The sequence below is a fragment of the Vanessa tameamea genome, chromosome 4 (assembly GCF_037043105.1).
Source record: "Vanessa tameamea isolate UH-Manoa-2023 chromosome 4, ilVanTame1 primary haplotype, whole genome shotgun sequence".
NCBI classification, from domain to species: Eukaryota; Metazoa; Arthropoda; class Insecta; order Lepidoptera; family Nymphalidae; genus Vanessa; species Vanessa tameamea.
In genome coordinates, this window is record NC_087312.1 from 6,430,254 (window position 1) to 6,456,424 (window position 26,171).

At 30.6% G+C, this 26,171-nt stretch overlaps 4 protein-coding genes across 13 annotated transcripts; 1 reads left to right on the forward strand and 3 right to left on the reverse strand.

Moving 5' to 3' along the window:
- Window positions 1-1,035: 1,035 nt before the first annotated feature.
- Window positions 1,036-11,203, reverse strand: LOC113394596 (protein 60A). 2 transcript variants are annotated; one of them, XR_003368588.2, is made up of 7 exons: window positions 10,695-11,203; window positions 6,254-6,443; window positions 5,635-5,789; window positions 5,208-5,408; window positions 4,529-4,637; window positions 3,377-3,511; window positions 1,036-2,547 (listed from the first exon to the last, which is right to left on the reverse strand). XR_003368588.2 is itself a non-coding variant. In XM_026631982.2 (7 exons), exons 1-7 carry the CDS (start codon window positions 11,068-11,070, stop codon window positions 2,422-2,424), a joined length of 1,257 nt encoding a protein of 418 aa, XP_026487767.1. In that variant the 5' UTR covers window positions 11,071-11,201; the 3' UTR covers window positions 1,036-2,421. The 2 variants fall into 2 exon arrangements, 1 of the variants encoding a protein (XP_026487767.1); XM_026631982.2 differs by having other exon boundaries at window positions 4,529-4,602; window positions 10,695-11,201.
- A 2,134-nt stretch (window positions 11,204-13,337) lies between these two features.
- On the reverse strand, window positions 13,338-16,252 carry LOC113394612 (protein CWC15 homolog). The gene is made up of 5 exons (XM_026632004.2): window positions 16,092-16,252; window positions 15,783-15,968; window positions 15,430-15,709; window positions 13,881-13,985; window positions 13,338-13,626 (listed from the first exon to the last, which is right to left on the reverse strand). Exons 2-5 carry the CDS (start codon window positions 15,911-15,913, stop codon window positions 13,489-13,491), a joined length of 654 nt encoding a protein of 217 aa, XP_026487789.1. The 5' UTR covers window positions 15,914-15,968; window positions 16,092-16,252; the 3' UTR covers window positions 13,338-13,488.
- A 724-nt stretch (window positions 16,253-16,976) lies between these two features.
- Window positions 16,977-21,714, forward strand: LOC113394589 (RNA-binding protein 39). Of its 6 annotated transcripts, XM_026631958.2 has the most exons (10): window positions 16,977-17,140; window positions 17,533-17,587; window positions 18,137-18,185; window positions 18,334-18,391; window positions 18,641-18,720; window positions 18,807-19,347; window positions 19,432-19,698; window positions 19,776-19,991; window positions 20,247-20,371; window positions 21,289-21,714. In XM_026631958.2, exons 4-10 carry the CDS (start codon window positions 18,389-18,391, stop codon window positions 21,575-21,577), a joined length of 1,521 nt encoding a protein of 506 aa, XP_026487743.1. In that variant the 5' UTR covers window positions 16,977-17,140; window positions 17,533-17,587; window positions 18,137-18,185; window positions 18,334-18,388; the 3' UTR covers window positions 21,578-21,714. The 6 variants fall into 6 exon arrangements, with proteins under 6 accessions (XP_026487743.1, XP_064076705.1, XP_026487744.1 ...); XM_064220635.1 differs by having other exon boundaries at window positions 18,137-18,391; XM_026631959.2 differs by lacking the exon at window positions 18,137-18,185.
- Window positions 21,715-22,781: 1,067 nt separating this feature from the next.
- On the reverse strand, window positions 22,782-24,260 carry LOC113394608 (uncharacterized). Of its 4 annotated transcripts, none has more exons than XM_026631997.2 (3): window positions 24,092-24,260; window positions 23,114-23,465; window positions 22,782-22,990 (listed from the first exon to the last, which is right to left on the reverse strand). In XM_026631997.2, the coding sequence occupies exons 1-3, from the start codon at window positions 24,220-24,222 to the stop codon at window positions 22,787-22,789; spliced, it is 687 nt and encodes a 228-aa protein (XP_026487782.1). In that variant the 5' UTR covers window positions 24,223-24,260; the 3' UTR covers window positions 22,782-22,786. The 4 variants fall into 4 exon arrangements, with proteins under 4 accessions (XP_026487782.1, XP_026487785.1, XP_026487784.2 ...); XM_026632000.2 differs by having other exon boundaries at window positions 23,114-23,462; window positions 24,092-24,220; XM_026631999.2 differs by lacking the exon at window positions 24,092-24,260 and adding an exon at window positions 23,730-24,032 and having other exon boundaries at window positions 23,114-23,462.
- Between the last annotated feature and the right edge of the window lie 1,911 nt (window positions 24,261-26,171).

The window sequence follows — 26,171 nt, forward strand, 5'->3', positions numbered from 1 at the left end:
TGTTTTCCATAAAATATTCAAAACTAGAATTTGAGTCTCGTAACGATGAATCCTATAGTAATACTTAACTATTTATCATATCTTACGAGAAAAAATTACCAGATTGTAAATTGATAAGAAATGTTTTCATTGAAAAATCATGACCATCCTACATATGACTTAAAAGTTTTAAAAAAATGGTATCGCCATTTCTCAATTCTTAATTTATAACGCCACACGATTGTATTTCTAATAATCCAAAGGACCGACTGATATTAGGTTACTAGAATTATAGATTTAAATAACTACTTTACCGTAACATCAAAAAATATTTTAATACAGATATCGTATTACCTACAATTGTAGCTACAAATGTAATAATTCCCCTTCTAATTATTAGCCGCATTTATGTAAATACCTTTTTAAATGACTGACTAACACGCATCGCACAGTATAAGTGATAAATGAAAAGGATGATATTTTGCACAGAAACTCTGTAGGTTGGTTAAAAAGCACTAAAAAAAGATTTTTCAAGACTCATCTCCTATGACAGTTCGTATGGAAATTCATCATTTATTATATTTGAATTTTGGAAATCCGTATTTAGCTACAGTTAATGAGTTAACGGTAGTTGTAATATATACAGTTAACCAATCACATATTACTTAACAGTGTATACTGTACACAGCTCTTAGAAATTCGATTAAAGGTTTTTTTACTTTATAAATGATATAGTTCGTTTTTTTTTTTAGACTTTCGGACGATTCTTTGCGTTACATTTTTTCTTTTTAAAGTTGACTTTATATCTCTCCTTCGTCTTATTATTTTATAACTTTCTTTTATATATTATCTGTTATCCTTTATATTTACAATATTTGTGAAAATTTTAATAATTTGGAGTATAAGGGAAGACAACACGCCCGATCAATTAACAGTACATTACTAACAAGACCATTGTAATATAAAACTAGCTTGTTTATTGAATAGTAAATTTCTTCATACATCATTTTCTTTTGTTATTCATTCAGAATGAGGTCGACAACAAAAAAACATCACATTTTTCATTATGTATTTATTTGCCGTAATTCAGATCCTTTACATAAATACAACCTTATTCTTAAGAAACTTATTTACTAATCATTAATTAATTGTGATGCGAAAGTTGTTAATAAAATTCGGACAGTATTCAAATTAAGAATCATAAACAATAATTAAACAGCACCCTAATTGAATAATAAAAACTTAGAAGATATTTTTAAAATAATTATTATTTATATAGATTTTCACATAATAATATTGAATTTTGTCACGAGTTTTTTTACAAATATTATAGCATCATACATCATCAATCACTTTCTAGACCTACGTATTGTTTTTGTGAATGCAAATAAATACAATTTTAACAACATATATCATAACATGTTTTATAAATGAATTAGGATTATTGTTACACATAAAACATTGATGGAATTAAAATCATATTTATTTCTACTTTATATTTAAATACAATATATAATTATGATAATTATAAACAGTAAATTATATTTCTAGGATAATTCATAATTACGATACTTGTCTGAAAATGCATATTAATGTGAACTTGCCTTAACAAGTGTTCACGGACAACAAAAAGGTCAAGTTTTTATATTGCAGTCAGTGGTCCTCAATCCATAGTTCGCAAAACAACGATACTCCGCAAAAACACTATGTAACAAGTGTTCCGCGAGAGAATTAAGTACAAAACAGGGAAAGACACATTTGAATTTATCATGGGTCTTTTAATGACACGAATATGTTAAAATTTCTTATATATGTACATATTCGGGGACGCGTGGCCCCCCATGGTAGTTTTGTTTTTATAATTCCATATCAAACTCATTTTTTTATCCCTTTTTGATTCTTGAACTTACAAAGGTGTGTCCTGTTTGAATTTCAAATTCAAAATATATTTAAAGTGTTCTGCCCAACATAATATACTTCTAAGAATTAGATTAGTGTTCCTCGTAACAAAAAGATTGAGAACCACTGGTGTAAACGAATACAGCGGCAGACAGACAACGATTAGCTTATTGGTACATGTAAATGATTCATGATATTTGAAACATTAAATACTCTATCAAATAAGCGGACGGAGCAATGATATCGTTGAGTATTTTTATTCAGAAAAACCATTTTATAGTTATTTTTTATCTCAAAACATTAAATACTAAAATCTAATGATAACATTTAAATCCCTGATTTATTATTGTAACTGTTATTAATAATTATATCAAATTTAAAAGCTGTTTAACTTTATTAAAATTTTGTGACATTAAAATTATAATTTAAAAATACCTGTTTAATTAAAACCTGATAATCTATATTTAGCTACCTAATTCAGCTTATTAAAACATCACGACTAGTTTTGGCTGTCAATATATAAAATCACGACGTTTTATTTCATTAATGGCACCCACAACTCTTTACTACCATATTTTTGTATTTACGCAATATCACATTTGAATCGTCCGTGTAGTAAAGGACTGAAATGGGGGAAAGCTTGATTGGGGCACACGATGGCTTTGGAACCTGAAAATAAATCCATATTATACTTTAATAAAACGTATGACATAAAATGTTAATAAGTGATACGGTAAGTATTCTGTTACTGCTGGCCTAGAAGTAGTCACTTAGCGACTGATTTCGATGTATGATATGATATTTGAACTGTCAGTTGCGTTCTTGATGAATTTTATAATTTTTTCTCTCAAACCCAGGAAAGCATCACTGAATTTTCATGTGCTTAGTTTGTGTTTATAATTCATCTCGTGCTCGGCGGTGAAGAAAAACATCGTGAGGAAACCTGCATGTGTCTAATTTCAACGAAATTCTGCCACATATGTATTCCACCAACCCGCATTGGAGCAGCGTGGTGGAATATGTTTCAAAACCTTCTCCTCAAAGGGAAAGGTGGCCTTAGCCCAGCAGTGGGAAATTTACAGGCTGTTAATGTAATGTATGTAATGTAATATAACAAAAAGTTAGTTAATCAGTGTCCGTCGATATTTATTTTATTGGTTTTAGTAAATGGTCGATTATACGATATAAAAAGTATATGTATTCGATTTATCACATGATCAACAGTTGACTTATTAAGACGAAAGCAAAGTTCGCTGTCGCTTTGATAATTTATGAACTTTGCACTTTATGAAACTCCCCAACTGCAACTGTAACATAAGTCGTGAATACAATCTGGCTCTTAGAGTGTGCTACGTAAGAGGTGCTGTGGTAAGCGCCCTTCACGACGGTGGACAGCCACGAAAGTTTTTTGGTAATACTTTCTGTATACCAGGTAAAAAGTATTATCTTGAAAATTTTTAAATCTTATTTTAATAGGTATACAATTGATTTTTCAAACCTGTGTGGGATTTAAAAGATGGACCAATGTTTGTACTATTGCATGATTCGTTGCATTTTTATGTGCGTTCAGTGGAAAGTTGCACTCGCCGCTGCAATAAAAAGCTCCATAACCATCAGGCGCGATGATCCAATCCTGAATAAAAATAATATATAAAATATAATGTAAAAAATATTAAAATACCGACTTAAAGTAACTCTGTCTGTCTGTCTATGCGTCAGATGCTCTTTCACGGTCAAACCAATGAACCGATTTTGATGAAATTTGGTTTGAAGCAAGCTTCAACCCCAAGGACGAATATAGGCTCCTTTTTATGCATAACACCTGACTACCGACTACCGACTACCCTTAAAAAGCGAGCGAAGCGCTGGCGGCTAGCAAATATATAAATGTCATCGTAAAACGAATGATAGCGGAGATTTACTCTACATCTCATCTCTCTAATTTGACTTCCAACTCGGTACGGCAGACATATAAGGCGAGCGTGATTTATTTATAATAAATACATTATTTATTTTCAATTACAACATTGATTAAATGGGCCAAGCTTGATCTTCACTTTAGTCATTCGAGTTATTTCTATAAATTTTAATAAATATCATACCTAAGCAAAACTCTTTTAAACAATCAAACATCGCAACACTTTAATAATATACATAATAATATTTTGTCACCATTCACTAATGTATGTTTTATTATGTTCTAACAATTACTAATTACTCAACAATAAGACGGACACACGCGTAACATTGGTATGTAGAAAAAAAATCACTTGCGTAGATCATAATTAAAGTTATTTTTTTGTAGAGATTATAGACCTAGTGATTCGTAATTTAGTTTAATGTCAATAGGTCAGTTAGCTGTCAATTTTTGACCGCGTTTATTCCGACTGTAGACAGGAATCCGTTACTTCGTGGTATAAGAAAAACTATTACTATGTTACCATTCCAATCACAGAAAGAGTAAACCAAATAGTAGTAATAGCAGCTTTAGTACATTCTTGGCTGTAGGTGCACAGGATGTATAAAATTAAAAATTCGTTCATGTTTTAATTCTAAGATTTAATATATAAGATTTAATAATATTTCATATACTTGTTATTTTGGGTAATTATGTTATTTGTTAATATGAGCTAGCCATTTATTATCTTACCTGCCATTCTAAGTCCTTAAAGCTAACGTAAAGTGTTTGTATTTCGCAGCTTCTGGTCGTCCAATGCGACGTATCTGGAATTTCAATAAACGTCTTATTCGGTTTGTTTCTGAAAAATAGAAAATATTGCTAATTGCAAGTAAAGACGTGCAAAACAGAGTATTTACTGAGTGAAAACATTTTTAATTGTTAAATACGATACTTCAGCTTCGTACATACGGCCTTTTATTCTTGGCAAGTGTTAAATATTAAGAAATAAATTAAATTAATATTGGAAATTCAAGAGGAGGCCATTTCCCAAACTGTATTTCCTTGCTATTTTATATTATATATAAAACAACACATTTTTTTTCTTAAAACAATGTGTGTTTGAACATATAACTTACTTTGCTTACTTTATTTTATAAAACTATAAATTAAATATCATAGAAAATATATTTTTGTGGCCAATATTGAAAAAAAAATAAAAATGAAAGAAATCTGTAGTGTCGATATTTTTTAACAATTGATCAAAATTGTTTTAATTGAGACGTTTTCTATTTTAAAAGTCAAATGCCCAGTGCTCCTAAATAAATACGTTCAAAGATACAACTTCAAAGAATTTTAATTCTTAGAACTGATCAACATTTAAAAAAGCTTATGAATTATAAGAAAAATCGGTTAAATCATCTTGACTAGCCTGTTAAAGGGTTCCTTAAATAGTTTTCAGAATATCCATTATTACGCCAACGTCTTGCCTCGCGTTTTCGTCGTGCACCAGTATCAGAGCTACCAAGCTTGGGTCCATGCTTGAAAAATGCTACCATAAAAGGTTGCTTTCCCTCAGAGTTTGCACCGTGGGTCTCATCCAATCCTATTTCTTCTGGTTTCACATGACGTTCTGAAACAACAATGTTTTTTATTTTTAATAATTATACCTATTCATATGCTACAGCAATCAGATAAAATAAATTTAATGAAAAATCTCTATTTTATCAATTTAAAAAGGTAGACGTGCACATCAACTTCCTTTTGGTGCTTATAGACAGGTGGTGGGGACATGGGATAAGAGACTAAGTAGTTCTTACAAATTTATTTCCTAAAATAAATTAACGATAAATATTGACCTGGTTGCGAATGCGGATGTAAGGTTATAAAGAAACCGCGGTTGTCAGCTGGTGCACCAAGCCATGTTGCCAACGCTCCCGTTACATTTAGCTCTAACCAGCCTTCAGCTCCTATACTAGTGTTCACTGCTGCAATGCGTTCCATTTCAATGCCTCTGAAAATCAAAAGTTTGTTCATTAGTCGACAGTTTACCTCGCAGCTCTTTCTGTATCAATTTTTCTTTCTGGTAAATTCCACTCTTTATGTGCCTAAGTCTGTATGCAGGTCTTAAACTAAGTCAATGTCAAATTTAATTACGATCAGTTGAAAATGGAAAATGGTTAAAAAAAAATATATATATATATCCCGCTGAGTTTCTTTCGCCGGTTCTTCTCAGGTCCGAGGTGCTAAATTCCGAACCGGTGGTAGATTTTTGACAATCAATAAGCAAGTGTAAACACTTCTATATTGAATAAAGATTTTTGACTTTGACTTTGACTTTGAATGAACATTACGTTGTTACTATAGATAGATCAGAGTTTCATAATATACTACATATCTTATAACAAGTCCGTGAATTAAAACTCGAAGTTATGTAAATACTTAGATTACTTTTAAAAAGATAATGTTTAATTTTACCCTAGATTATCTACACTTATAACTCGATGCGCGACCACCGTGTACAATGCAGTCGGGTCTTCTGAATGCACAGGTGCCTGGTGTAAGCGTAACTCTGCTGTGAGGAGAGATGAGGCGTCTCCCGGAGCACTCGCTACATCAAACCAGACATGTCTTCCGTGTCCGTGGCGTAATGCACCCAGGTGATGTTCTGGAATTGTTTATAAGCATTAGTCAGACACTGTCAACAATACGATGCTACAACATATTAACAGCCCTTAAATGTCTTTCTTATAGTTTCTCTAAAGGAAAATATTTAGAGCTTATTCTAACATGCGGCTATAATGTGGTCTTAGATTAGTATCTATAATAAAGAATATTTTTTGTGCTACAACTGGCTTACCCTATTTTAGTTAACTTTGTTTTCTAAGTTCTAGCGTATGATTGAATTGAAAGTTTTGCTTTGCTTTTTTATCACTATAAATTATTGTTTTATTTAACTACTAATTACACTATATACTAATTTATTTAAACAGTCATCCAGGTTAGGCCCTATCCATACATAGCGTTCTGTCATATATTGAGAGATACGATCTAAAAAAAAAAGGTTTCTTGGTTGGTTGTAGGGCTTTGTGCAAGCCCGTTTGGCTGGGTACCATCCATTCATCAGATATTCTGCCGCCAAACAACAGTACACACAAAACAGTATTGTTCTGTTCCGGATTGAAGGGCGAGTAAGCCAGTATAACTACAGGCACAAGGGTCATAACATCTTGGTTCCCTATGTTGGTGGTGCATTGGCGATGTAAGGAATGGTTAATATTTCGTACAGCACCATTGCCTATGGACGATGGTGACCACTTACCATCAGGTGGCCCATATGCTCATCCACCAACTTATGCCATATAAAAAAAGGGTTATATTCATTCACAATTTTACTACATTTTACTAATTTGACATATATAGGTACTATGATAATCCTTTGATAATCAAAGATATCGATTTGTCAACATCACAACGAGAAAATACTAATAATATGCTAATTACTAAATACTTCGTCGCAGGTGGCGTGTCCTCTATCAAGCTTGATGTAACTTGACTCTATATGCACGTGTTCGTGTTTACGTTAAAGAATTTGGCATAAATTACTATAAAACGTTGTCTATATAATTTTGATTGATTAAATAAATGGTTTAATCAATTATTTAAACAGGATATTTATATATATGATCATCGATATTTTTATAGCAAAATGTTTTACTTAAATTTGACCATCATTCAATATTTGACCACTTAAATATAAACATTATGAGTCGTTATCCATTAAAACAGACAGTTTAGGAAGGTTTTATACGGTTCCTTCGTCTGTCACCCTGATTCCTTGTATCATAAATATTGTATGTCTGAATATAAAATTAATTTGCGTTTTATCTTTCTTTCTATAAGCGCTCTAATATAATGTTTATGGTTATATTTATGTGTATTATGTACATACATACAAATTGTTTTCATGGAATATTAATATATCATTAACCTCTATAAAATATGTATAACTAATGTATAAAATATAAATACTTTTTCTTGGTGCATACTGTCTGGGTGTTCACCCATTCATAACATATTATTTTGCTAAATAGCAATACTTAGTATTATTGTGTTCCATATTGTGTGAGCCGGTATTACTGCACCAGACAAGAGATATACAGCGTTGGGCGATCGGGGAGGCGAAAGAGATGGCCTACCACGTGCCTATGGTCCCGGGGCCTCTAAACGTCTCCATGTTCTCTTGATCAAATCCTACCCAAGGCTTTAAAAATATTCTTAGTACCTATCTAAGAGGTAGTTTGGAGTAGCGAGGTGCCATAAAAATATGTATATGGGAGCCGGTACAACAACAGCTAATCTTTTTAATATCTATAGAATTTTAGGTTCAGTTTCACTTAGGTATGTGTAGTTGTACTTAGATACTAAGTTGCACTTCGTATACATTTTAAACCTAAAGTACTTCGATTTTTGCCGATCAATTCGTATATTATTTTCCTCGCCCATATCCATATTCTATATTTGTTTATTTTAGTCGCATTTAAATTTCACTTGCAACAAATTGACTAAACAAACATAAAATGTGAACGGAATAAAAAGCTTGTATAAGTATGTCAACTTCTTAAACTACGAGCCCTATTCAGTTCATGCCTCTGACTGGCTTAGTCCACCACCGCGGATATGACATCTTAAATCCAAAGGTTATTGGAAATCCTCATTGATAGTTAATATTACTCAGTGCAACGTCCATGGGCAGTGCGGATAATTTACCATCAGTTGACCCATTTGTCAGTCTCCCTACCTTTATTAAATATATAAGAAAAAACTAGAAATAAAAAATATAATAACAAAAGTAAAATATTGTTCTAGATAAAGTCACCAACAAAGAAGTATTAAAACAATGTAATTCTTAAAAGTCCGTTTAATGCTAATAGAACAATAAGGACCAATTAGGAGGACGGCAAATGTTTGAATCCAGTAGATAATATAAAATAATATACTGTCTTGCCAATGCCGACCTAAATATTTAAGTATAGTAGGGCTACCAAATTAACGTTTTTATTTACATTTAGTTTGTTTATTTAGTTACCGTATAGGAACACATAAGAAAAATGTAATCTGCACATTAGACTTTTCAAAAAATTTCAAGTGGGGTTTATCAATAGTATGTATACATCATTTATAAAGTGGATTAAAACAAAAGTGTCGAAAATATTGTTTGCCAATTCAATTTTTTTTATCAATAATATTTAATTAATATATTTATTAATTAATAAAATAGTATCCGCCTGCGGCTTCGCTCATGTGTGAGAAGTGTGATAATCCAGACTATAAGACTAGTATATAGAAATATCCGTGCCAAATCTCATTCTGATCTGTTCAACCGTTCTGGTGAGATTGAATAACAAACATCAATCTATCCAAGCTTTCACATTTATGATATTAATAAAATAAATACTCGTTATTTTAAAAAAATCATGTGAATCGTTAACCCTGCTCGTCGGAATGCGAAGCATTTCACGAGTGACTCATTTTTACCTGCAGGGTCCAGTTTTAATGTGAGGATTACGCTCTCCTAAATAATATGGTAATGGTCAAAAAGATCAAAAATAATAAATATTGACAATGGGCTAAATAAATGGTTGTTTTTTTCAACTGACTTTTACATTACCAATCTACATTACTTAAATAAAAAAAAATTATAACTTATGGGTCCCTACCAACTACTGTCAACTTTACTGAAAACATAAAATTGTGATAATTCAAATAAAAAATATATCTAAAGGAATATAATTGTCATCTAAAATGTATTGATTAATATCGATGATTAGTCTTGAAGTTGAGTTTAAATTCCGATGAATTTTTTTTTATTTTAGTTTATTATATAGATTTTTATTAAATGCTACTTAAATAGATTGGCGCTGTGAGAACCATTCTTTACATCACCAATGTGCCACCAACTTTGGGAGATAAAATTTTATGTCAACAATATATATATATGTATGTATGTATATATATAAATATTAAGTCAACAATACTAAGTATTGGTGTTAGGCGATAGACTATTTGGCTATAATTTTAAAGAATTTTAGTTATTAAAATTACGAGGATATCCAATCGTATATAACGAAAACCTTAAGTAATATATAAACAATACGACAACGAAAGAAATACCTATTATTTATTGTTTGCCTTACATACTAATTCTTACATCCTATAGCTACCTACTCAGTGTTAATAACAATTTATTTTAAATCGAAAACTTTGAATTGCAAATTTTACTTCTATCCTGAATAAAAAAATAATTTTAAATTTCATTTAGTTCGTATGAAGAACTCAAAGTACATATATTATAGAAAAAAAAATTCAAAAATGGCTTTTCGCATTTCTGGACCTCCATCAAACCATGGATCCTACGTCCGTATCCTCAGGGTAATGGCGGATTCGACCATAAACATCAAACAGATATGAGAGGTCTTATTTTTATTTAGTGCAGTATAGTAAAGTACTGCAGCCTTTAAAGATCTTACAAATACATTATTTTGTTTTACTTAAAGTAAAAAGTATGTATATATAGAACGAGTTAATGGTAATCGGTATTATTAAATAAAATATAAGTATATATTTTTAAAATATTTGACGGAAAAATTGCACATGTCATTTTATAATAATTATGTATTAATTAGTAACACCTAATCTAATTAATTTTAACGAACAGACGATATAAACTCACTGAAGTTGTGTTTACTCACTGATAAAGCTAAACATAAATAACCTTCTGAGAAAACACTCATTACGCATAATATATACATACATATATTTACAATGTTGTTTAATAAAGTATATTAACAACACATGTTATAAACAAAGAATACGTTTTTATTAATACTATTACAACAAAAATAGTCTTGATACTTACTTTTACTCTGGAATGTCATAATAAGATCACTTTCATCGATGGCATGTTGTTCCTCACCACTGAGAGCCATCTCAGAGCTGCGAGTTGGCCTAGCCTGCTCATGTTCCTCTGCTAGTTGCTTATATACATCAAGTAGGAAGCTCGGTGCCGAGCGATCTAAAGGAGGGGCTTGTGAGCGTCGAGGTCTCTCACCTAGACCCAAAAGCTCTAAGATTTCGTGTTCAACGGCTTGCCGTTCATGTCGCGTCATGGAATGATGTATAATAGTTTGATCGACACCATTATCGATATAAAGTCCAGACAGTGCAGCATCCGAACCGATGATTAAAAGTATAGTATAACTCGCGTACAACCACGCCGACTTCAATCTAGTCATATTCGCTGGCTTTAACTTCTAGTGTACGCCGTGAACGCGCTTATTGAACTGACGAGTAAACCGGCACAAGGCGCAAATACACCCGAGACGGGACCTAACCGCAGCCACTGATGACTGAACCTGCCCACTCAAGGTGGGCCGCCGACCGCCGCGCTCGCCACAGACTCCCCTCCCTCACCTACTATACCATACAACGTATAAAATAATGTAAACATCACAGCGGCAGCCGAACAGCCGTACGCATTCCTGTATGTACAGTTGATCGGTTTTTGAATTCGATCACTCGATTACCGGTTAAACACAATCTACACAAATAAGTTTTTTATTAAAGACCGGCCAGTTCTTAGACAGATTCGCGGACCAATGAAAGCTTATAATGGACCTCTTGAATATTGAGAATTATAAGAAAGGAGAAAAATACGTATTTTGTAAGTTCTTTGAACGTTTTAATCGTATATTTTAAATCAATCGTATAATTAATTAGAAGAGCAAATATGCCAGTCTAAATCGCCAATCGGCAAATATGCCAATCATGTTCAACACAGTCAATTGAAGAAATTGTAACGGTAGTAAAATGCCCGAATTTATTGAATTTTCAATAAAACCTACGAACATTAGAAATTTATTTATTAAGCCAAATTATACTTACAAAATGCAAACAAACAAGGTTGTGCATCGGCAAAGTTAGTGTCTTAAACTTTAACTTTGCCAATACAAGTTTTATTTTTTTAAGATTTAACGAATTTTCCGTCCGTATTCAGTGCTGATACATGTAATCGCTTACAGAACGTCATTTTTCTTATAGGCTTCTTTAAAGATCTTGTGACATATTTGAAATTACTAAAATATTATTTCTGAGTTAAATATATAAAAATATTATAAAGCTTACTTAGCTTGAAATAAATAAAGACTATTTTCCTTACAACAAGGCAAGTTCAATAATAAATCCATTTAGCATCCTTGAAACTTCCCCATAAAACCGATTAATATTTTTTGTATAAATCCAAAAAAATACAAATGTTATAATTTCTAAAAAGTTAATTATTTAAAAAAAAAATAACGTACGAGAACATAGTAATACTAACTTACCCATTATACAAAAATTACGCTTTTATATCCTACTATGAAGAATATCATGTTACTTATGTGGTAAGAAATGTGTGTTTTACCTTCATTTTATTTTAATTTGCTCGAAGCATTACACAATTAGTATGGCATCGTAGGCGTAGGAAGCAGCTGATTAGAAGCAAACGAATGATACAACATTGTTAAAGTTGCATACAACCCGACGTTCGGTAATAATAACTGAGTCTTTAACCCGTTTTAGGATTTCAATATAGATACAATACAAATACAATCGTACTATTTACATTATAAAAAAAAAGACAACCAGTAGACTGAAAGGTGATGCATTTTATACCTTTTTTAATGGTTAATTTTACAAAACGATTTTTGAAACAATTACAAACGTATTGGGGTTCTTAAGCTCTAGTCAGATCTTTAGACATGATAGACTTAGAGCTACGAGTCTGAATGAGATTGTTATTATTTTTAAATGCTTTTTGTAAAAGTAGTCAATTGGCATTAAAGTTATTTGATGTCTCTGAGAGCTGTAAGAGTGTAAAATTAGGTAATTTACCGTTCTTTTTTTATAACATTGGTAAACCTCTGTTTATAAAAAAAGAATGTATCGTGTGAATAAATATTTGACGTCACTTGTTCCTTTAGTTACACTGGCGTATTGACCCACCCTCCTTTGTAACCGACACACAACATCTACTCCAATCGACGAAGAATATACATATATATATTAATCAAGCTCTCAACCAATGATAGTTGTAAATAGGGGTTTTTTCCTCTTGTGGTTGAAATAGACTATATATTTCTGCTAGGCGTTAGAATATATAAGTGTGTGGCTCCCTTACGGCTCTTTTAAGCATCATTAGAAAGGCCCCTTCGACATTTAATAAAATAAATCTTAAGGAGCATAGGCTCTTTTTGAAAATAAACAACAAACTTTGAAAGTAACTTTTTTTTTATTATTGTTTAGTTATTGGAATAGTCATTCGCAAAACTATACATCAACCAACGATTGCGAAGGTCATCAAAAAGTAATAAATCAATTCATTTCATGTAACATAAGTCAGGGTTGATATAGGATTACATAGATCTTTATATTATATTTTCTTGTACAACACTTTGTTTATTTTCGTTACTTAAAGGATTATATAAGTATAGAATTCTGAGATATAAATAAAATAAACGAATGACAAAATATGTGTAATATATTTTAATGTCAGTATTTTTACATATGAAAACTTTTATGAACACAATGAAATGTATAGATAAATTTAATGAACGTTTAGATGAATTTGTGTGTCCAACATTACATACTTGGTAAATCAATAATTATTCTACTTATTTCACGTATTTTTCCATAAATTTCTTATGAAATTCTGACCGTAAGGAGTCGTTTATAAATGAATTTGCCTTCTTTTCAGGTTCGGAACGTGCACAATTTTTAAAAACGACGTCATCGTCCCATCGGCGTTTTACCTATTAAAGAAAACCATAAGATAAAACAATAAATATATCTAAAAAAAATACTATTTTTAGTTATAAAGTAAATTTCTACATGATGTAATAAAAAATAAAACTAACTAAAGTAAATTCAGAATGAATTCAAAAACTTGTGTTTTTTAATAATTTTAAATATATAAATAATTAATATTAGATTAATTAACAATGAAAGAAAAGACATAAATATCTTTTGAGTAATAAATTAACATTTATACATAAATAATATTCACCTTTAAGTCGTTTTTCTGTCCTGCGGCAGAATAGTTTAAAAGTGGGTTGCCGGACAATATGTTTTCCATTCTTATTCTTTCCTCTTCTTGCTTCTTTTCGGCTTCCTTTAATAAAAACATATATTTAATCAGATTAGAAATAGTCGTCGTTCAGTACAGTTCGGTGGGTGGGGGTCAAAAATCCGCGGATTAGAGGGCCAGAAGTTGGAATAAAGATACTAAAGTGGTAAAAGAAATTTAGAACTCATTAAAAATATGATCCCACTCTTTGACTTCGTTTTTACGGATGTTCCAACACCCTGACTACATGCTTTTACACCGATACCTCACACCAATTTGGGATTGGGTAGAATTTGAAGGAATTGTATCAATCGATTATAAAGGAAAGATATATCACTATCATCAGAGTGAACTTCTAAATTAATAACACTCAAAGGGTTGATGTGTTTTCAAGACAAATAAATTTTTAACAAGCATTTAAACAAGTTTTTACTTACTATTATTATTTAGATCAATTAATAATCAATACTTTAACTTAATTGACTAATACATCGACAATTAAGAGGTTTAAATGTTTCATTTATACATTTATATATCATTAAAACCCTATACAAGCCTGAGAAGGTAGTACTTGCACTTATATATTGATTCAATATTTGCATGTTGGAATTTTATCAAAATAATTTACTTGAAATTTATTACATAAAGTTGATAATCTATTTTTTTTTTATTTATTTCCATATATAAACGGAACCCATAACTAAAACTTTCAGTAGAAGTACTTTTTGATTTTAGTATTAAGTTTATCAGAAAAAAATTATGTCAATTATAATATAATGTAAATAATGTAAATTTATTTTTAGTTCTATTTCTATTCAGTTCTTCAACTTTGATGCAATTTGGACAACAACAGTATAGCGTAGCGGGGAAAAGTTTAAATATTCATTATTATTCTATGAAAATTCCAGATACTGTTTCTGGAATTATTTAGTCTATTTAGTCTCATGTATAACCTCACTTTTTGTTAATTTTAATATTAAAATTTAATGACATTAGTTGGCAAGCAGTTTAATTTTTTGTGGTCTACAAAATTAAATTATTCTAAATGATTAAAACTTTCAGTTTTATAACTTTTATAGTTGTTAAATTCATGATAACTTTACTAGTTTCTCCTTACACATTTTTAATATAAATTGAGCAATACTTTTTTGATTTAAAAACAAAAATTACCCTCAGTTGGTAACACTTTTTTCACTAGATAGTGTTAAGTGGCTTGTTTTTTCTATGCAATGGTTATATAATTATAAAACTAAATAAAAAATTTAGAAAATATTCTTATTTATTGGAGATTATTTATTAGAATTGAGTAAAAATTTATCATTAGCTATGGTTTTTTTTACTTATCGTAATATATGTCAATAATTAATGAGAAATTAATCATCAGTGAAATGTTATTCTGAAAAAGTGTATCTAAGAAGACGAAAATATGTCTTATAGGCTAATATTTAAATAACCTTACCATAAAGTTAAGACAAATATATAGTGTTACCTTTTTGGCCTGTTCAATTGCACGCTCTTTTTTAATTTTATTCAGTTCAGCTAGTAAAGCAGCTGTGTCATCATCCGAGTCATCAGAATCTGTGGAATCTCCTTCAAGAGGGTCATCAGCATCTAAGCTGGCAGCTGGCACTTGATCAATCTTTAGCCGTTTCACTGATGGTTCCGTTTGTCTTCTTGCATTAAGGCCTTTCACTTCTTTTTCTCTTTCATCAAGTTCTTTACGGAAATCTCTTGAACGTAACTCTTCTGTAGTTCCTTGACCTTGCTCCCTTTAAAATAATATATTCGTTTATAAATAGAAAACAAATACCAACTTCACATTAGTAGATTTTTATAACATACCTGTATTTTAATTTTGTATGACTAGGAAGATCTCTACTGGAATATTGACGAGAAATTGCACTTAAATCCTTCTCACCACGTCCCTGACCACCTCTAGCAGGATCAAAAGTAGGTCTAGCGGCTGTAGTCATTGTATAGGGTTTTTAAGTTATTTTATGAAACAAATATTTGAATCAACTCGTTCGCCTGTACCAATTAGTAATCTATTTATGTTCAATCCTTTATTGGAATTTATTGTTTATTCGAATGGTAGGATAAATATGTTTTTAAATAATTGTGAAATTTTAAGTATGAAAACACTTTATTTACTTAGAATGTTTGAAGCGGAAGATATTTCATAAATTCATTAAGACTGTTAAGATAAAAACCGTGAAATAATAAATATAGGAATTATGATATTGTAAAATGTGATTAACGAACAACAACAAAGTACTCAATACAGAATACAGATGATAAAATTGATAAATAAAAAATATCTAATATCTTCAATTGAAAGAATTCTAAAATGACACAGATAACATAGAGAATTAATTATTTTTTTTTCGATAACCTGATGATTTGAAAATATATTCGACATCATGGCTTCAATAGTATATTATTATAATTTTTAATAAATCTTAGTAATTCATATAAATAAGGCTTTTAATACATAACACACACAGTACCAATGTAGTTTTTTTAAGACTATTAAGTCCATTAACTACTATGTTGTGGAAATCGACATTCATATTAACTTAAACATGATTTAACTAAATGAATTTCAATTTATTGTACCTGTTCAAAATATTAGGATGGGGAATTTTATTTTACTATACACTGTAAATATTATAATGTTTACGTAAGTATCAAAGTATAAGGAGTTAACTAATAACAAAAAATTTCGAGGTAACTAGTTTAATATGAAATTGAGTTATACATAATATCAATGAAATTCGAATAAAAATACACACTATTTTCGAAGTTCAGATATAATGAATATATTGATAGAAAATAAAACATTTACCCAAACAAATTGTACATATTCATGTATATCGGTAAATCATAAATAATACTAAATTGTTCTTCATTACCATTAGTCATAATTCATTCATTATTGAGTCATAACAACACTAGCAAACACATCACTTGCCTGAATAAAGTTGATATATAAAATACTACTCTATTCAAAATTTATCTATCTACTGTCAAGCAACGCAAGACTCAAGTTGTCAACTGTCAGCCGTCAACGCGTATCTTTAACTAATATTTTTTAAAGGAAAGCGTTGAGTTTCTACTTTTTATTTACAGATTATTGCTCGAAGTCATATATTCAAATATTACAATTTTGTCCAACTAACAACGGACAATTATATTCTAAGGTAAATTATGTATAAATTAAATAAATCTAAAATCATTGGAGCAATGGAAAAATCCAGCAATGTGTACGCCATTTTGTAATTCTAAATTTGACATCAACATGGCATTATTTCAGAAATATAATTTTTAGGTTCTTTCTTTTCTGTATATTAATCATATTTCCATTAATTTGTCATTTTAATGTTAACCATTTGTAAATTAGTCAAAACTTGGATCTCAAAATCGCTGTACTCAATTTAGTCCTTCATGTAATATTTCCAGATATAAAGTTAAAGTATCATAAAACGACTATACATAATTCTTATATATAAACGATTACGTATGTTCTTTTTTTATTATGTAGTTTAACATTGAACAGAAAACTCATGTAATTAATTGTCGAATTTTATTTCAGGATGGCTGAAGATTTAGATGTTGAGGCCATGCTAGAAGCGCCGTATAATAAATCGGTAAGCAAATAGATCTTTTCTATCCTTATAATTTTTTATTAAAAAAATTGTCATGTAGTAAAAGTAATTAAATAAATAGATTAAATTAATTTCTATATCATATATATTTAAAAAAAATAGTTAATTGATAAACTGTTCCAAAAGTATACTTATTTTCTATAGATATATTATAAGCATATAAAACATACATTTTTTATTGTAATTAAAATTACTCTTTCTTATCTAAATTTACCTCTTTGATAAACATTTTCTATTTTCCAAATGGCAAATATAAAAATTTCTCGTTTCATTTCAAATTTCAGTATCAATTGTTTAGTTAACACATTATATGGTACATAAAATCATAGTAAATCTGTAGACCTACTATAATAAATCATAAACTTTTTATGCAAAATATAAGCATCTGGTGCTTTAAACATTTTAACTCTATGGGTTAAACTGATTAAAGATGTCCAAAATAGAGTATAAATGGCATCTTTGAACAGTTATGTAGGCACTGAAAATTTATAAAACAAAATTAAACTTGCGAATCATTTCTTGTATTTATAGAACTTTGTGGTAATTGTCCAGCATACTTCACCGACCTGACCGAAATGAGGTATCGACTATACTATACTTAATTTTTTCATCTTACATTAATTTATGAAATATATTTTAAACATAACATTTTAATAGAAAATGCATTGCAAGTCAGTATTTAAAAATTGAAACAGACCATGCGCTGATGGGTCGTAAATCTTTTACAGAAGTATCCCTGTGTGATGTTAGCGCTGTGTACATCATTAGTCAGTGGTTTTCCAAATGGTAAGTGTAGACCAGGGACCGACTTGAACAACCACCTCTAGGATGAACAATGATTGTGAAAGCAGTCGTCTGTAGTATAGGAAACAAACCACATATGTGATTTTCATCAAATGACATATTTCTTTCAATGTCATTAATGAAAACACAAATTGTTTCATACAACTTATTCAATAAACTAATGCTATTTTTATTTATTCACTCGGCGTGTGTTGCTGTGGCGCTGCTTCTACCTTGTGCTTTGTGTGACAGGATAACACTTCCTCTTCAAAACATCGGTCGGACAAGTATTCTGATAAGCACAGAGACAAAGAAAAGGAAAGCAGTCGACGGTAAGAGTTGATTATTTAATTAAGTTTCAGGACTATGTTGTTCGAGTATAAAAATTTGAATATAAAAATTAACTTAAACTTTGTAGAAGAAGCAGATCAAAAGATGGAAAAAGATCACGTGATAAGGATAAGGATAAGGATTCACGCCGATCAAGGGATAGAGATGACAAGAAGGACAGAGAACGTGATAGAGACCGAGATCGTGACCGTCGTGATCGCGATAAAGACCGCAGTAACAAAGATAAAGATCGCGACAAGGAAAAGGAACGTGAGAGAGAAAAAGAAAAACGACGTAATAGTAAGGATAAAGAGCGCAGTCGAGAACGCGACCGGAGTAGAGACCGGCGGTCCAACAAAAAGGAGCGTAGTGATGAGAAAGAAAGGACTGAATACAGGTCTAAATCAAGAGGTGTTGAGCCTAAACTTGATGACTTGCCACCTGAAGAGAGAGATTTACGTACAGTGTTTTGCATGCAATTATCTCAACGTATTCGAGCCAAGGATCTAGAAGAATTTTTCTCCTCGGTTGGTAAAGTAAGAGATGTCAGACTTATTACATGTAACAAAACCAGAAGATTTAAGGGAATAGCGTATATCGAATTTAAGGATGCTGAATCTGTACCATTGGTAATTATTGAAAAGAAATATTCATTCATTTATTTAGCCATGATGTTATGAATTTGGTTTAATTTATAATTGTTTTTATTTTAGGCACTTGGACTTACAGGGCAAAAATTACTTGGTGTACCAATAATCGTTCAACATACACAGGCTGAGAAAAATAGAGTAGGAAATACATTGCCAAATTTGGCACCAAAAACTAGCAATGGACCAACAAGATTGTATGTTGGATCCTTACATTTTAATATCACTGAAGATATGTTAAGGGGAATATTTGAACCTTTTGGCAAAATAGATCACATTCAATTAATGACTGATCCTGACACAGGAAAAAGCAAGGGCTATGGATTTCTAACAGTAATTTTCATATTAATCATATAATTGTAATTATGAGCAATGTTTCAAGGAAATATATCACTAAATTATTTTTTCAGTTTCATCATGCACCTGATGCAAAAAAAGCTATGGAACAACTAAATGGATTTGAATTAGCAGGCAGACCCATGAAAGTGGGTAATGTAACAGAAAGAACAGATGGAGGCTCTAGTACACGCTTTGATGCAGATGAGCTAGACAGAGCTGGTGTCGATCTTGGTGCAACGGGACGTTTGCAACTCATGTTCAAACTTGCAGAAGGCACTGGGTTACAGGTAAGTTGTGATGTTTATAAAGAAACAAGTAGTAGTATTGCTTGGTTAAGATAAAGAATGTTGCTCAGCACTAATATTTGTTTGGTTTTATTTTTAGAAAAATAAGAAATTGTGCCTTTATTTTAGTAGAGTATCATTGAGTTTGGGTGTGGATAATATTTTTTTATAGTAAAAGTATGTTGTAATTTACTTCAATAATTAAAACATAAGATATATCATTATTGATTTTTCAAAAATAACTTTTTATATTAATAGATACCTCCAGCTGCTGCTTCTGTGCTCATGGGTGCAGGATCAACCCTAGTTGCACCACAACCACAAGTTGCTCCACCAATAGCAACTCAATGCTTCATGCTCAATAATATGTTTGACCCAGCCACGTATGTATTCAAGACGTTATTACTTTAAAAAAAAGTTTGTTATAATTAATGTGACAAAATCTGGTTTTGTGTTAATGACACAAATTTATTTATATGTTGATATTAGGGATGTTATGGATATGAAATTTCGGATACGGGTTGGTTACGGATATAGGAATGATTATTATACCAGATTATTATCCGTTAGTTTCGGATAATTTCAGTTACGGATATTAAATTTTTAAGGAATTATAAAAGTAAAATACAAATAGGTAATAAAATGGTTTTATTTTTATGTCACCATTTGATAGGAAGTGGTGTCACCGGTACACCCTAATTGGTGTATCCTACCGAGGTACTGTCTTACTAAAGTACTTAAACTGTTCTACTTGGTATGCATTTTCCACCATAAAAGTAGATTTTCACTGAGTGTCAACCTTTTCTCTCTATTGTATTGTAATGATTTTTTAACAATTAATTTATTGTGGACTGTATCATCATCATCACCACCTATATTTTGCTCTTCTTCGTCACTTGCGCTTAATATTTCAGATAGGACGCATTTTGTACCAATTCAATTTCAATTACGTAACACAACACCTTTGTTTCAATTTGTCGAACTATTTGTGAATGTAAAATTGCTAAGTTAGTTGCAAGTATGATAAGGTGACAACAGAAGAAAACAATCAATGCGCGCGGTTTGTGTGTTGGATGCGCCCGGTCGTTCAAAACAACTTGTCATAATATGTCTCAATTAGGCTCCGCCCCTATCCGATTTTATCCGAAACTTTAATTTCGGATTCGGTTACGGAGCTCCCTAACATCCCTAGTTGATATAACAGTAATTATTCATGCATACTTAATAAACAAAGAAATTAAAAAAAGAAGATCATATTATTTTTCAAATAATTGCATTATTCTTCTTCTTTTTATTACAGAGAAACAAATCCAAGTTGGGATATTGAAATCAGAGATGATGTTATCAGCGAGTGCAATAAACATGGAGGTGTGTTACATGTGTATGTTGACAAAGCCTCCCCCCAAGGGAATGTTTATTGCAAATGCCCAACTATAGCAACTGCTGTGGCGTCGGTCAACTCCCTACACGGGCGATGGTTTGCAGGTCGCGTCATCACCGCAGCATATGTGCCTCTCGTCAATTACCACTCCCTGTTTCCTGACGCGATGACAGCACTCACGTTGCTTCTACCAACTCGACAACGATAAACTACGTACAATTTAAGCATTTACTGCAAAGCAATTTAAATGTAATAAAGACTATTGAGTTAACATTTTTATTTAGGATATCTAGTGGTGTTCTGTATTTTAGGCAATATAATAACACATTATATGTGATTTCATCAAACTTTGAAGTATTTTATTTTCTCATTGGAATGAAAAAGTAGGTACCTATAAATTTAGTCGTTTTACTCAAAAGTATATAACATTATAGAATTTAATACCCTACCCTATAAATTCTATCAATCCTTTATTTTTTTTGTCACTATAATTGTCATCTATTTATAAAGAGTGATGCGACGTGTATGATACATGCATACTAGATTTGGATTATTGTAGTAAAATTTACAAGGTTGCTCTCAAAAATTATATAAAACTACGTTTCAATTAGAAAAATACCTGATGTTGCCCTTGAGAAAGCGCAATTATTTTTAATAATAAATAACGATTATCCACTTTTAATTTCGTAAGGTAAAAAACCATATGTGTATCCAACTAACTCGCATTGCAGCTGTGTGGTAGGAAAACTCAATCTTCACAAAATAGATGTCTTAGCCCAGCTGTGAAACATTTACAGGCTGTTATGTGACTTTTATCCTCTTTGTTTATACCAAGGGATTGGCCAAATGGATATAATTATTATAGCGCTCAAATCTACTGATTTGCGGTCTTATGTTCAATCGCGGCAATTCGATATGATCGAGTTTAGGCAAAAAAACCAATGACTTATTATTCCACTCGATATTTAAACCTAAGAACTAGACTTGAATCAAATAAACTAAGAAAGAATCCCAATAAACTTACTGAGATATTCATGCAAAACTAGTTATGTTTTTATATCCGCTTATGAAACTAATGTCTACCTACTATTTAGGGTAGGTACTATATATTTTAGTTATGATTTTGTCTAAACAAAATTCTCCTTGCTTGTAAATTAAATATAATTGTGTAAATTGTCAAACTTTTGCAAGTCGAATATGTTGGAGTTAGTAATTATTCCTTGCTTACAATTATGCTGGCTTATATAATAAATATTAAGTCAGAAAAAAAATTACATCGATTAAATGAAGCGTTAAATTTTTATTTTGTTAAAACAAACAATCAGCTTTTGAATTACATAGTTTTATTATTACATTAATTATTTTGCGACACTAAATAACGAGTTCTTTATCTATTATTATTTTCAAATGTATAAGTTTATTCAGCTTTTATCCAATCGATTTCTAAAGTTGCTGGTCCTTTTTGTTTGACCGTTTGATAAACTCCACCGTACATCTGAATACCAATACTGGTCACTTGTGATAAATCCAAGGTCTCGTTGTTATTAACACGTTTCCCTCTGTAATAAGCTTTGAATTCCGAGAATGGTAACGTACGTACAGCAAATTCGTCTTTGGGAGCCTGTAATTTCCAAACAATATATATACAGTAATAATACGTATTAATTTTTTTTTTATAATAATTTAAATAATTGATAAAACGCATTCTGGAATTATTTATATGTCGTTATAAAATGATACAAACCTGAAAATATTGTTCGAACGAAAAATTGGGCTCATTATTCAGTCCTTTATGTCTCAAAACTACTTTAAATCCACTGAATTGACCTTGTCCTCTACAAAGGAGGCTTAATTTTGTAAGTCCGGATAAGTCATATGAGCCAAGAGCTCGTATACCAGCAAATCCTGCGCCGTTTGGCTGAGGATTAAGTAAGGCAAAAAATATCGCTCTTCTAAATTCAGAATTCTTAAGTATCACGAATACTGCTTTCGACATTCCAACACTGCGAACAGTATCAGATTGTTCCTGCCAACCATCAACATCGTCTGTTTTTGTAAAATCAAATAAGTACTTTTCATCTGTACCCGAAATACTGCTGTGAAATAATATTAATAACATTAGTACATGTATTGCTATAATTCATACTAAACTAAATAATGAATTTATTATAATGATAAAAATTGAATATTATAATTATTGTGATGGAATTTAAATAGATGATGTTAAAATATATTAAAATAAAATTAATATAAGTAAGTATATAGTTAGACATATATACTAAAAGGTCCCAAATCTTCACCAACTTGAAAATACCATTACAAGTAAATTTTTGTTTTTTTTTTATTTAAGCTAAACTTACCCATTGGTGCCCGTGATATTTATATGAAATAATAAAATAAAACATTGTAATGTAAGAATATTTAAAAGAAAAATACGTCGAAACATAGCTAGTAGAAATAATTACTGGTTAGACCTACTAACTTGAATTGTAATGAATGAAATACTACATTAAAAATGTATGTAATGTATAAATGTAGGTATTATCAGTAAGTATAAACAATTATATTACATGTTTACCCACTCTACTGAGCATTTGACATTCTTATCATATTTAATGTTATTGACGTCTAGCAGTATCACAATGGTCAATTTCAAATTCACATTTTTGTTAGTTCATTTAAGTAGGTAATTAAATACAAAAAGAAATTTAATTATATTTACCATTGGTCTAGGTTGGAATTTAGCAAAACATTCGTGTCTTCTACGGGAATATTAGGCACTGACATTATTTTATTAGTTACGTTTAAGAATAGAAGTAATTTTAATAAAGTGTAACAAGATTTTCGTTGCATTCACGTCTCACGAATGTCCAGAACTGAACCAAACAAATGTATGCTTTAATTTGGAACCTTTTATCGTTATGTTAAATAAAAATATATAGAGCCATCGGCACATAAAAATGATGCTAGTAATACGAATAGATTTCGGTCGTATGAAGACAGCGGTTTGTTAGTATTAGACTCTTAGCCTGAAGCCGCCACTAAACAATAGTGTGTGAAGTAGGTACCTACTTAGTAGTTATTGTAATAATACAAGTTGAGGAATGGCATAGTTCTACATTATATATTGTTTAATAAATTGCTGCAAAACATATTTTTATATCTTGGTACTAGTATTACGATTTCACAAGTAATGGACTTTTTTCTTTACTATTAAAAAGTCATTACATAAACATTTGACAACAATCATTCTCGAAGAAATACGCATTACACTAATGGTAAACTTATACGATATGAATATAACATAGTGGTTTTATGCTCTTTGAATACACATAAAACCATCTTGGACAAATGGACAAGTATACATATATATTACAAATACACTAGTGTTGCATATCGATAGTCGACTATCGATAGTACCGATAGAATCGACAGCTCCCTATGAGCAATACTATCGATAATCTTACTTTTAACCTAAACTATCGATAGTATCAATAGTATCGCTGCTACCAATAGTATTGCTTACAGAGAGCTAGCGATACTATCGATAGTATCGATAGTATTGCCGTAATCAATAGTATTGCGTCAGAGAGCTATCGATACTATCGATAGTATTGATCAAAACGATACTATCGATAGTACTATCGATATCCTGAATAGTTTTCGAGGTCAACTATCGATAGTCAAACTATCGATAGTTATACAGCGCTGAAATACACAAATTGTACAACGAGATGAGTAGGCGACCAGTGTTGCTAGGTACGAACATTTATTTCATTCCAGAATAATTTTCATAATTATGGAATCGTTAAAAACAAGTGTGAATTCAATCAATGTTATAATCATCAATTTTGATACTTATATTATAAAAGTTCTAAAGATTTTTTACCTTTACCATAGAACGCCATTAGTACGCTGCTTGACTAAAATAAATTGAATTGAAAGCTGTTTAAAACAACCAAAAGATAAGCGGTATTAGAATATTGATTTTGTAATTGTGTTTTTTTTTAATAAAGTTCACTTCAATAAGTGAAAAGTGAAAGTAGTCTCAGTTATAAAAAAAATAACTGAATAATATTTATATTAATATTAGAAAGTTGTTAAAACAACTTTTTTTGCTCTTAATATGTTATGTTAAGTCACAAGTTATAGCATTTTAAATCAATATAATATAAATATGTTTTCGTACTCTTGTTGCTTTTAGAATTTGGTCTTCGCTACAGAAATAAGAAGGAAAGAGTAGGAATATTTTCATTAGGGTCAGTTTTAGGGTATACAGCCCAGGAAATTGCATTTACTCAATATTATGTATTAAATGGTAGACACATTGGAATAAATTAACAACGATTCAAAATGAATAGATGAGAAGCAATAAAATTATTATGAAAATACCCTGTGAAATAAAAAAATAAGAAAAACTACGTTTAAACAATGTTATATTAACCCGTATATAATGTAGAAAGAGAAAAAGAGGGAAAGTCGCCTGGTGGGGCATTACGCCTTTTCGTTAGGTGAGTTCACTCCACAGTAAGACGCGTAAAAGAACTTCGTTCCATAAAAAATCCCAATTTTAATGAATAAGCAATTTCAATATGGTACATAAGTAATCATATATAGTAACTAATTATAAGAATTGATAACATTAAGTGCTTAAATATATATACAAATATGAATTAAAAATAGTTACTGTATAAATCTTGACCTCGTGGAATGGTGGCAAGAATGCTAGCAGCATTTCCTCATTGAATCGCAATTCCGATCCTCTAGGCTAAAAACGAACCAGCCCTCCTGTCACCAGTGGA